Source organism: Vipera berus (genome assembly GCF_964194415.1).
Source record: "Vipera berus genome assembly, chromosome: 1".
Taxonomy (NCBI): Eukaryota; Metazoa; Chordata; class Lepidosauria; order Squamata; family Viperidae; genus Vipera; species Vipera berus.
In genome coordinates this window covers 12,162,170-12,175,597 of record NC_138202.1, presented here as the reverse complement: position 1 = coordinate 12,175,597, position 13,428 = coordinate 12,162,170, and the positions used below count along the sequence as shown (strand labels likewise).

The following is a 13,428-nucleotide window of genomic DNA, read 5'->3' as shown; positions in this document are numbered from 1 at the left end:
TAGTTTCCAGATCTCGGGGAAAAATATGAAAATCTCACAGCACTCTTCACTTCCCACTTATAGAATCCTTGTTTTACCTTTACAACATCAGCAAAAGCGGCAGGCCAGCAATTAACTCGACTCTGGTTAAAAATGGCTGCCACTCTGAATGCTAGCACTGCATGGCACGTGATGTTTTTCAATTGCAAACTAAGGTTATTTATTCATTTAAAAGATTTGTATGGCTGCCCACACCTTAGGAATACGTCTCTTGAGTGGCTCACAATAAAAGCCGCAGACTTTTAATCCGCTTAGTGCAATTTTGATCTTGGATGCAACTTTAGTGTTATTATGACTTTTCAGAAACTTCTGTTCTCTACTTTCCGTCCCAGTCCGTTTTCAGACAGGTGTGCACATTTAAACATTAGCAAAACTATGTTGTGTCTCTTCCCAGCAAGTAAATGAATTGCAGGTGAAGAGGAATCAGAAGAAATAATGATGAGGAAAGTTTTGTCACCAATGTTTACCTTTGTTAATGCATAAGAGAGAATATCAGAAAGCTTTGTATATTGTATTCAGCTGTATTTGAAATTTCCTCAACAACATTAAATGAATCTCAAAGTCTTTTTGTTAGGCATCATCACAGAAGGATATTGCTTGTTTTCTAGAACACCCTGACTACCTTTTGATGCCTATTTGAGCCATATTGAAGTTATAATCCCCAAAATGATGACGTATCAAAATCTGGTAACTCGACCCGAGGCTTAAAAGATCCAACACAGGAATTGCTTCAAGTTAAAGATTTATTTTTTCTGGACCTCCAAAATTTCCTGGACAATTCCAACCCAATCAAAAAGTTTTCTGTCACGGCTGGGGTTTTCATCTTTTAAAAAAGAAATGGCTTTTGGAAACACAGGTTCACAACTGTTGGTCAAACTGCTCCAGCTTAAAACTTCACACGGACAAACCTATCCTTCCTGATTTGCAAGTAATCCAGCTCCTATGCAAAAAGCAAGACTAGAATTTCAGAAATGCAAACTTTGATTTGCACCGGCTCTAAGGCAGACCAATGATGCAATTGTGAAAAAATGCCAGAGAAATTTAACAATATGTCTACACTACAGCTTCAAACCAGTTTTAAATCTATTTGACCCATCAGGGAAGTCTTGGGGTTAATCTGGAAATGACACGGATTCTTTAGGAGAACGGAACTTCAATTGTTTATACTGGTGTAAAATTCTATATGGAACTGAAGTTCCAGAGAGAGAAAAAACGGCACTAAGGTATCTTAACTTTGGATAGAAAATCAGTAAGAATGCTTTTCTAAGCCCACTAAATTCAAACAGAGAGGATGGAGAATAAAGCAATAGTTTTGACGTACAAACAAAAGCGGGCCCCACCACGAACACTGAAATTCAGAAGAACTGTGTACAGAAAATTTAAAACCCTATACACTTGCTATCCACCAGAACTTAAAAAAACATTATACCTAAATATTCTCAAGCTTACAGAAAAAGGGGGAATTAGGAGGAACCTTTTATTAAAATGCAAAACGTCATTGGAACGGGAGCCCTTCCTGATACAGTAACATTTGTAGGTCTGTTCTTAAATTAGGTATCTCACTTGTAACTAACAAAATACCAGACCCCAGTATTAATCCCCACCCACCCTGTTTTATATATAGTCATATATATTTATATATATATTTATATTTATATATGCATTTATTTATATATAATTTTTTTTTGCAACAAACTCTTATATCAGCACTAGATCTAGTACCAATATACTAGTATGAATGGGTATAGAAAGGTCTATACTTCTGCCTCTACTACTAAAAAAAAATGGGATTGAAGGGGCAAAATAAAACTATGACTCCCCCAACCCAATATTTCACTGAATTTGTCGGGGTATGGGAAGAGGAAGTGCGGTTTAAAGCCAACACTAGTCAAGATGCTCGCAGTAAAAGGGGAAGCGGTTACATTTCTAAGGATGGGACTGAACACACCAGAGACAACAGCTTTTTGCACCCATGTTGTGCTTATAAAGCCGGGGACCCAGTTTCCCCACCCCCTAATAGGCACTCTCTACTTGTGCCCCTGGCTGGGAATTATGGGAGCTTAGTCCAACATGTATGGAGGTCACCGGTAAAATAATGGTTCACCTATGACAAGGCCGTTTTTTTTCCCCCCACAACAACTGGTAGCAACAGAGATGTGGACTTTTGTCTCGTGGTGTTTTTATTTATTTCTTTTTTTTTTAAACACAAAATGTACTTCTCTGGTCCCTTCTGTTCCACATGACTAAATTGCACACTGTTGTTAAGATAGCCAAGTAAAAACCTTTCTAGAAAACAATGAAAAGGGGAGGGAGATTCAATCAGAAGTTGCTTTTTTTGTACGAAAAAAAAAATATTCATCTCCACACAGCTCACTTTTCTCTTTGGGAGCGTCAGACTTATTTTTTTTCTTATTTTTCTTTCTTTCTTTCTTTTTTAAAAAAACACATGTTCATTCACTTCAGATTGAGAAGATTCAATAGAGCTGTTTTATATAAACTGTCCAGTAATTCTTTAAACCAGCAAAGGTCCAGAGCAGAACATCTGTCTGAAACAAGATTCTGTTAAAAAAAAAATGAAAACAAGATGCACATCCTGTGTTCAGTTGCTCCATTTCTTCTGGCGGTGGCAAGTCCCGTCTGCATTTGCTCTTAGTATAAGTTATTACTGGGTTAAGAAGAAAACAAAATGAAACCTCCAAACCAAACACCAACACCCCCACCCCACCCCGCTGTTTATCCTTTAGAATAGGGCCTCCTCAGGAATTACAGGGGGGTTTAGAGAAAAACAAGGCCGTGAGGAAGCCGGTCCAAGCTTTCCGATTTATTTTTTTCCACTGTCGCTAGGTCTCACTTCTGCTTTCTGTGAACGGGCAAAGTACATCCTTGGTCACCAAGGGCCACTGTATGATCAACCAAAGTAAAATTCAGCTAAGGGAACTAAAAAAAAAAAAAAAAAAAAGAGAGAGAGAGACGTATGTAAGAAGGACTGAAGCCAGAAGCAACTGAGCATCAGTCTCTTGCACGAGTCCTTGTTCCATACTAGTGCTGATCAAAAAAAATAAAATAATAACAACGACAACCCCAAAACTAAAGAGACAAAATACACAGAGAAAAAATAATAATATTAAATTGAGATTCTCCTCGGGGTGGCCTCAACCATTCTCCCCCCCCCCAAAAAAAAAATTTTCTTTGCAAGAACTTGTTAGCCTAAATGTTCATTACCACCCTTTCGAGCGTCCATTTTATCCAGCAGGAAGCAAATTGGCCCCTGATGGGGCTGGCCAAAAAAAAAAAAAAAAAAGTAAAAAAATACTTTCCGGCAAACCCCGCAGGCAGATCCAGTTAGACTTGAAAGCGGCATTTCCACTGCGTGGAGAGATTTCGGGAGGGAAGGATGGTAGAATCAAAAGAAGAAGAAAAAAAAAACCAAGAAGATGTCATATACGGAAAAAATTGAAGTCTTCCACTTGGGGCAGAGGTTCCTGTGTTATTTCCATGTGGCTGATTGAGGGATGGACCGTGGAGGAATCATATCCAAGAGATATTCGCGCTGGCGATCTACGGCCGAGGAGGAGGTTTTGTGCACGGTGAGACTAGGGTTAACAAAGTTCAACGTCCCTCCTGGAGAAAGGGAACACAAAGGGTGCGTTGAAATGAACTCTAAAGGGAGAGACTGCTTTCCCCCCTTCTAATAGTGTCTAGGACAGTGTTTCCCAACCTTAGCAGCTTGAAGATGTGTGGACTCCAACTCCCAGAATTCCCTAGCCAGCCGTGGGAATTCTGGGAGTTGGTCCACACATCCTCAAGCTGCCAAGATTAAAAAAACACTGATTTAGGCTCTCTCTCCCCGCTTTCTGGCCTTCCCCAGATGTTTCAAGGTGGCCATGACTTAAATTTCCCACGAAGAACTGCATTCTCAATAATACTGAGAAACAGCCAGTTTGGGAAAATCTTAAAAGGACTTTGCAAAATACAATTAATCAAACTATACATATAGACAGACACAGATGAAGAAAAGCCCAAAGCAAAAAAACACACCCACAAGTACCAAACACAGTCTGCCATTATATGCAGGCAGTCTTTGACTTACGACCATTTTGTTTTAACAACGGTTCAAAGTTACAACGGCCTCGGAAAAAGGGACTTATGACCCGTCTTCAAAGTTACAACAGCACAGCACCCTGGTTGTCACATGACTGCAATTCGGATGCTTGGCAACTGGCTTGCATTTACAACCGTTTGCAGCAACGCGCCAGTTACTTAAATGCCATTTGTAACTTTCCCAGCTGGCTTCTGACAAGCAAAGTTAATTGGGGAAGCCTGATGCACTTAATAAGTGGACGATTCACTTAACAACCACATGACGACTTGTTTAATATCTGCCATCACTTAACCAATGGGGATGGAAAGATTTTCCTTGTTGCGATTGTGGTGCTGATAATGCAAACTATCAAACATTTTGTGCAAGACTGCCCATGACGTGCGTTCTCTTGTTCTCTAGAAGGTCTGCATGAAGCAGCCTCAGAGGTGACTGCCTGTATGGCTGAACTGGACATCCGGTTAAGAGGTCATACCCCCATAGACACACACACACAATTTTTACTTCTATTATGTTCTCATCATATGTTAAATAATAATTTATTCTGGTCCCAATTGTGGTTGTAAGTTGAGGACTATCTGTAACAGCTGGAAGAAGAGGTCAAGGACATAGTGAGTAACAGCTGACCAATCAGGTGGCAGGCAGGAAATCTGAATAGGAGGCTGCTGAGAAAACAATGTGATGCTTTCTTGCAAGGCCTCCTTATACCCACCTACCACCCTGATTGTAGGCCTTGTGCGTTCACCATTTAGGTGGCAAGAAGTTCAAAGGTTGGCCATAGGCTTTTGATCCTCTCCCATTAATTAAGAATGGAAATGGGAGCGGGATGCAAACTATCCCCTTTTTCAATTGCTTCCAAACAAACTCAAAATATTTTGGGTTGGGGGGGGTGTCATTTTAAGCTTGTGGTGAAAACCATTTGTCTCCCTGAAGTCTTAAATCCAGTGGTGGGGTGCTGCCAGTTCGCACCAGTTCAGCAGAACCGGTAGCTCATTTTTTGTTGCCCAGGCCCAGAATGGACTTCCGGAAGCGGCATCCACACAGAGAACCGGTTGTTCACGTATCTGAATCCCACCACTGCTTAAATCCCACCATTAAAACCCTGAAAATACAGAACTTCCATTCACAGATGACCTGAAATACAAGTAGTCCTTGACTCACAACCATTTGTTGAGTTTGAAGTTACAATGGCACTGGGAAAAAAGTGACTTTGGATGGTTTTTCGCATGACTGTGGCAGTATCCCCACGATCGGGGGATCAAAATTTCAGATGCTTGGAAACTGGCTTGCACTTATGACAGTTGCAGTGTCCTGGGGTCATGTGATTCCCCGTTCACAACCTTCTGAGAAGCAAAGTCAACAGGGAAGCCAGATCCACTTAACAACCGTATGGCTAACTTAACAACTGTAAACAATTCATTTTAAGATCGGAGGCAAGAAACATCGTAAAAAGGGGCAGAACCTCTTTTGGACTCAATTGTGGTCATAGGTTGAGGGCTAAAGAGCCTTGGTGGAGCAGTGAGCTAATGCCTCCTTAAGTAACACCAGCTGCCTGCAATTAGTGCAGGTTCGAGTCCCACCAGGCTCAAGGTTGACTCAGCCTTCCATCCTTCCGAGGTAGGTAAAATGAGGACCCAGATTGTTGGGGGCAATTAAGCTGACTTTGTAATAATGCCGCTTTGGGGGGGGGGGCGAAAGCCCTAATAAGCAGGCAAATACATAGAATGAAGGCTATTGCTAAGCACATTTAATTTGTGCTTAGATTGTAAGCCGCCCTGAGTCTTCGGAGAAGGGCGGGATATAAATGGGATTAAAATAAAAAAATAAAATAAAATAAACGACAACAACAACAATAATAATGATAATAATGATAATGATAATAATAATAATAATAATAATAATAATAATAATAATAATAATAATAATAATAATAATAATAATAATAATAAAATAATGGCATCGGAGTCCCTTGTGCTCCCCAGAGCAATAGTTTGTTCAATTGCCCTCCACCCCATCTCAAAATAAAGAGAGGTGAATTCATCACATGACCCCAGGGTGGGTTTCGTTGTCGTCAGAAGCACCTACAAAAAATGTACCACTTCTGTGCTTTTTTGTTTTTACAGTGAGCAATATAAATTAAATGAGACCAAGATCTTATCATTTGTAGCCCTAAGAGAGTCACCAAAAGGACACTGGTATTTCCCAGTATCCCTTCTCAAGGAAGTCATGGGATGGCTCAGAATCCATACACAGGTAGTCCTCGACTTTATAACAGTTCCTTTAGCGACCGTTCGAAGTTACATCATCACTGGAAAAAAGTGACTCTCATGACCGTTTTTCACTCTTACGACCGTTGCAGCATCCCCCTGGGTCAGGTGATCAAAATTCAGACGCTTGGCAACTGACTCATATTTATGACGGTCGCAGTGTCCCAGGGGTGTGTGTGTGTGTGTGTCAGATGATCCGCTTTAGCGACCTTCTGACAAGCAAAGTCAACGGGGAAGCCCGATTCGCTTAACCACCGTGTGTTGCTAACTTAACAACTGCGATGGTTCACTTCAACGACTGTGGCCAGAAAGGTGGTAAAATGGGGCAAAACCCCATTTTAGCAAACGTCTCGCCTAGCGACAGAAATTTTGGGCTCAACTGTGGTCGTGAGTGGAGGACTACCTGTCGTATTTCTCAACAGTGCAGGGAGGCCTTAGCACGCTCATACTGCTTTGAAACGGGGAATGCACCGAAAGGAAAGGAAGAGAAATAAGTAGAAACACCCTTTTTCACCCAGAAAATATATTTTCTGTTCAAGAAAGAACGCTGGCCGGACAAGGGAGTGCGGCCAGCAATGGTAAAGACAAGAAGTCTCAAGAGCGAGTCATCTACCTGCGTTGACGGGTGTCTTCTTCCAAGTGTAAGCACCTCCTTTGCCGATGGGTCTCTGAGCACGCTTACCTTGCCGGCCACCAAGTACGGCCACACCGGAGGCGTTCTGCAACTTGGGCGACTGGCTAAATGCATGCAAGACTCCACGAGGGGTGCTGGCACTTCGGGGCAGCTGGCTGGAGGCCTGAACAATGACCGAGACAAGGAGGAAGAGAAAATAAAACCATGAAACTCAAGGGCTGGGAAGGAGGCCGGTCACATTCTTGGATCGTGCAGAGCAGCGTTTCCCCCAAGCTTGGGAACTTTGAAAGTACGTGGATTTCAACTCCCAGAGTTGACGTTATGCTGGCTGGGGAATTCTGGGAAGTTGGAGTCCACATACCTTCAAAGTTCCCAAGCTTGGGAAACACTGGCCTGATCAGAATAGAGCTGGAAGGGACCTTGGAGGTCTTCTAGTCCAACCCCCTGCTCAAACAGGAGATCCTATACCAGGGGTAGGCAACCTCGGCTCTTTTATGACTCGTGGACTTCAACTCCCAGAATTCCTGAGCCAGCATGGTTCAGCTTGGAAACCTTTCCCTTTCCCCTCAGCATGGCTGGCTCAGGAATTCTGGGAGTTGAAGTCCACGAGTCATAAAAGAGCCGAGGTTGCCTACCCCTGTCCTATACCATGCATGTCAAACTGCTGGCCTCAGGGCCTGATGGGTCATGCTCAAACCGCACCCACCCCATTGCCGGCAATGGGGGGAAAAGGTCGCAATATGTCGCCCTATACCATTTCATACAGGTGGCTGTCCAGTCTTTTCTTTAAAGCCTCCAGTGATGGAAGCACCCACAACGTCTTGAAGGCAAGCTGTTCCACTGGTTAATTGTCCACACTGCTAGGACATTTCTCCTTAGTTCCAGGTTGCTTCTCTTCTTGATTAGTTTCCACCCATTGCTTCTTGTTCTCCTTCACGTGTTTTGGAGAATAGCTTGACTCCCTTTTGTTTGGGGCAGCCCCTTAGTTATAGGAACACTGCTACCATGTCACCCCTAGTCCTTCTTTTCTCTAGACTAGCCATAGCCAATTCTTGCAGCCGTTCTCCGTATGTTTTAGCCTCCAGTCTCCTGATCATTTTTGCTGCTCTTCTCTGTAACTCTTTACAATGGCTGCAGCCACCACCCCCCGGCTCACATGATCAAAATTCACACCTATGGCAACTGACTCGTACTTATGATGTCTGAGGGGTCCCGGGACCATGTCATCATCCCCTTTTGCCACTTTCTCACAAGCAAAATCAACAGGGAAGGCCAGTTGACCCGAGAACTCTGCTACTAATTTAATGACTGCAGTGATCCACTTCACAGGCACGGCAAGACAGGTTGCGAAATGCGTCAAAACTCGCTCAGCCCGTCTTCTCTCAGCGACAGAAATTTGGGGCTCAGTCGTGGCTTAAGTCGAGGACTGCCTTTGTAAGGCAGCAAATACCCACCGGAGGAGCGGTGAGGATTCGTTCCTTCGGCTTTCAAGCCGGAGAGAGCAGATACAAGATCCCTACCTGCTTGAGCGAGTGATGCTGCTGAGCTATCTGTTCTGGCTTGCTCTGAATCGGGGAGGCGGCCTGTTGCAATATCCGCTGTTCGATCTCCTGCTCCTGTTGCAAGGCCTTCACAAAGGCGGCCTTCAGCCGGCTGGTGTGCTCCGCCTTGAGTGCCTTCTTCTGATTGGAGGACATGCACGTCTCACACATGATGGAGCCGCTCTTCTCCTCCCTCCAGCGGCAGGTGAAGTCCGTCTTACACTGGACGCAGGTGTAGGGATCCTGCGAGGAGGGGCTGACGGAGACTTTACCTGCGCAAGAGACAGAAGAATCAACCTGGATTCTGATCCCGGGCTGGGCTTCTTAAGATGGCCAGGAAAAAAAATTAATTTTAATTTTAATTTTATTAAATTTATATACTGCCCTTTCCCGAAGGACTCAGGGCGGTTTACAGGGTATTTAAAATCAAACAGTACGAAATACAAAAGTTAAAAAAACAATTAAAAAGATTAAATTATCCCTTAACTAAAAACCTCAGTTAAAAATTCTCAGCCTGGGCCGGAAAGCTCAAAGAGCCAGGTCTTCAGGTCCCGGCGGAATGAACGAAGGTCAGGGGCGGTCCTAAGCTCCACGGGCAGCTGGTTCCAGAGGGCAGGCGCACCCACAGAGAAGGCCCTCCCCCTGGGTGTTACCCGCCGGCAATCTTTTACCGCCGGCACCCTGAGAAGACCCTCCCTGTGCGAGCGCACTGGACGAAGGGAGTTTGATGCTGGCAGGAGGTGTTCCCTCAAATATCCCGGACCCAGGCCATTTAGGGCTTTATAGGTCATCACCAGCACCTTGAATCTCACCCAAAGGTCAACCGGAAGCCAATGCAGCTCGCAGAGTAGAGGTGTTACATGGGAGTATCGGGAGGCCCCCATCACAACTCGCGCGGCCGCATTCTGCACCAGTTGAAGCCTCCGGGTGGTCCTCAAGGGCAGCCCCATGTAGAGAGTGTTGCAGTAATCTAAACGGGAGGTCACGAGCGCATGAGTGACTGTGCGTAGGGCATCTCGGTCCAGGTAGGGTCACAACTGGCGCACCAGGCGAACCTGGGCAAAAGCCCCCCTGGTCATGGCACCTATATGGTCTTCAAAATTGAGCTGTGAATCCAGGAGGAAGCCCAAGTTGCGAGCCCTATCAACGGGGGGTAACACCTCACCCCCCATCGTTAACGATGGACAAAAATGGTTCACCCGAGATGCCGATATGCACAGCCACTCAGTCTTGGCAGGATTGAGACGAAGCCTGTTTCTCCCCATGCAGACCTGGACCGCCTCCAGGCAACGGGACATCACGGTGAGGGCATCGCTGGGTTGGTTTGGGGTGGAAAGAAAGAGTTGGGTATCATCAGCGTACTGATGATACTCCACCCCGAAACCACGAATGACCTCACCCAGTGGCTTCATATAGATGTTGAACAGGAGGGGAGAGAGAACCGACCCCTGAGGAACTCCACAAAAGAGAGGCCTCGGGGCGGATCTGTGCCCTCCTGTCAACACTGGCTGCGAACGACCCAGGAGATAGGAGAACCACCGTAAAATGGTGCCTCCCACTCCCAGCCCCCTGAGGCGTCGCAGTAGGATACCATGGTCGATGGTATCGAAAGCCGCTGAGAGATCTAATAGGACTAGGACAGAGGAGCAAGCCCTGTCCCGAGCCTGCCAGAGATCATTCACCAGCGCGACCAATGCCGTCTCCGTGCTGTGCCCGGGCCTGAAACCCGATTGGTACGGGTCCAGATAATCAGTTTCCTCCAGGAACAGAGGGAGTTGATGCGCTACACTCTCGACAACCTTCGCCAGAAAGCAAAGGTTGGAGACTGGACGATAATTACCGTATATACTTGAGTATAAGCCGACTCGAGTATAAGCCGAGACCCCTAATTTTACCCCAAAAAACTGGAAAAAGTTATTGACTCAAGTATAAGCCGAGGCTGGGAAATGCAGCAGCTGGAGGCTGGATCCCCCGAAAGACGTCTCTGCTGAGATGAGAGAACGGGGTGGCAAGCCACCGAGAGAATGGGGCGGTGGAGTGCTCCACCGAGAGAATGGGGCGGCTTGCTGTTCTCTCGGTGCAGCACGGCAGAGGCTGGATCTCGCGAAAGAAGTCTCTGCCGAGAGAATGGGCGGCAAGCCTCCACCACCCCATTCTCTCAGCGGAGCGCTCCACCGCCCCATTCTCTCGGCAGCTTGCCACCCCGTTCTCTCATCTCAGCAGAGACGTCTTTCGGGAGATCCAGCCTCTGCCGTGCTGCACCGAGAAAACAGCAAGCCGCCCCATTCTCTCGGCAGAGCACTCCACCGCCCCATTCTCTCGGCGGCTTGCCACCCCGTTCTCTCATCTCGGTGGAGACTTCTTTCGGGGGATCCAGCCTCTGTCGCCCCCTTTTCTCAGCTGGGCTCTGCCGAGACGAGAGAATGGGGCAGCAAGCCGCTGAGAGAATGGGGCAGTGGAGCGCTCCGCCGAGAGAATGGGGTGGCTTGCTGTTGGCGCGGTGCGGCGTGGCAGAGGCTGGATGCCCCGAAAGAAGTCTTCGCCGAGAAAATGGGCGCTGAGACGAGAGAATGAGGCGTTGGAGCGCTCCGCGAAGTATGGGGCGGTGGAAGCTTGCCCACCGCCCCATACTTCGCGGAGCGCTCCAACGCCTCATTCTCCCGTCTCAGCGCCCATTTTCTCGGCGAAGACTTCTTTCGGAGGATGCAGCCTCTGCCGCCCCCTTCTCTCAGCTGCCTTCTCTCAGCTGCCACCCCATTCTCTCGGCGGAGCGCTCCCCATTCTCTCGGTTGGAGCGCTCCGCGAAGTATGGGGCGGTGGGCAAGCTTCCAACGCCCCATACTTCGCAGAGCGCTCCAACGCCTCATTCTCTCGTCTCAGCGCCCATTTTCTCGGCGAAGACTTCTTTCGGGGCATCCAGCCTCTGCCACGCCGCACCGCGCCAACAGCAAGCCACCCCATTCTCTCGGCGGAGCGCTCCACTGCCCCATTCTCTCAGCTGAGAGAAGCGGGCGGCAGAGGCTGGATCCCCCGAAAGAAGTCTTCGCCGAGAAAATGGGTGGCAAGCTTCCACCGCCCCATTCTCTCAGCGGAGGCTTGCAGAGGTGGCGGCGGAGCTGCGCGCGCAGCTCTCCAAACCGCCGCCGCCCGTTTGGAGAACTGCTGCCTTCGTCCATGTTTGATGAAAGCAGCAGCTCTCCAAACTGGGGGGTGGAAGTTCTTTTTTTTTGTTCACTGGAGTATAAGCCGAAGTGGATTTTTTCAGCCCAAAAAGTGGGCTGAAAAATTCGGCTTATACTCAAGTATATACAGTACGGTATTTAAAACAGCCGGGTCCAGGACAGGCTTTTTGAGGAGGGGTCTCACCACCGCCTCCTTCAAGGCGGCGGGGAAGACACCCTCCTTCAAAGAAGCAGTTATTACTGCCTGGAACCAGCCTCGTGTCCCCTCCCGGGCCGCATAAACCAGCCAGGAGGGGCACGGATCCAACAAACAGGTGGTGGAGCTCAGCCTCCCCATGATCCTGTCCACATCATCAGGGGAAACAGGATCGAACTCAGTCCAGATAACATGCTCAAGACCATCCGATTCCTCCACGTCAGACTCCGCCCAGTCAGAGTCCAAACCGGCCCGGATCTGAGCGATTTTGTCCGTCAGATGATGACTAAACTCCTCGGCCCGTCCCTGCAAGGGATCCTCCCTCACCTCCTGGTTAAGAAGGGGGCGAGTCACCCTAAACAGGGCAGCCGGGCGATTATCTGCGGATGCGATGAGGGCAGCAAAAAGCAATCAAGAAGCGGGTGGAGAAAGAGTAAGTGTGACGGTCCTCTTCTTTGTTTCTGAAGCCAAATCCTCAATGCAATGGAGGGGAATTAAGCTTTAGAACAGGGGTTCTCAAGCTTGGCAAGCTTTAAGACTTGTGGACTTCAACTCCCAGCATTCCTCAGCCAGCAAAGCTTACAAGTCGCCAAGGTTGGACCCCCCCAGCTTTAGAAGACTGCAAGACAGCCGGGAATGAAAGCAACAGAGACTTACCCCCCCCAAAAAAGTTCTAAAACAGCAAGGAGAGCTGATCTCTACAGAATTAAGTGTTTCTCGGTGCCTCTTAAAACCCCCACTGCAAGCCTTAAAAATACCCCACCAAAAATAACACAGAAAGCCAACGGATTCAAATCACGTTTGCTCTTTAAGGCAAAGGGCCATCTAAAATTTCAGCTAGCAGAGGAGCCTTTTCTGCTAGCAGCCCCGGCTCTCCGAAATACCTTGTCGCCAGAGGTGAGGCCAGGGGCCCCCTACCCTTCTGAAGAGGTCTTCTGACTTGGCCCTGTCAGCTGGTGTGAGCCCCCAATGTAGACCCTTTAGGCTGGAAACGGCTGGGTGCAGTGACAGGGAAGGCACCACCCCCCATTCGAGTCTGTATCCAATTCCTCGGCCATTTTAATTGCTCTTATATTTATAACTGATTTTACATAGCTATTTCTATTACTTATAAGCTACCAGAGTTGCTCTGGATGGCCAGATGGGCGGCACGTAAATTTAATAAAAATATATAAGCACAGATCAGTTAATAAAATGGTGCCACAAATCAAAGGTAGCTTGAGGTTTCTATTTGGAAGAATGCAGCACGATGGAGACTGAGGTACAGTGGTACCTTGATACTCATTGTTAATTGGTTCTTCCAGGAGCTGCGATAAGTACCAAAAAACGATGCATACCGAAAACAAAACTTTTCCCACAAGGAACAACCTAGTGAGTCACAAGGCAGCCGACACCAACACGTTCTAACTTGTGCAAACGATGAGTACCGTTGAGCATCAAAATGTGTCAAGTACCAAATTTGATGAGTTT

The 13,428-nt window shown here is 47.1% G+C and overlaps 1 protein-coding gene across 1 annotated transcript; it reads right to left on the bottom strand.

Moving 5' to 3' along the window:
- Positions 1-768: 768 nt before the first annotated feature.
- On the bottom strand, positions 769-11,447 carry LOC308663280 (transcriptional repressor p66-alpha-like; the record flags this gene model as incomplete). The annotated part of the gene is made up of 4 exons (XM_081319578.1): positions 769-3,660; positions 7,019-7,202; positions 8,560-8,852; positions 11,423-11,447. 4 exons carry the CDS (start codon positions 11,445-11,447, stop codon positions 3,527-3,529), a joined length of 636 nt encoding a protein of 211 aa, XP_081175704.1. The 3' UTR covers positions 769-3,526.
- Positions 11,448-13,428: the final 1,981 nt, after the last annotated feature.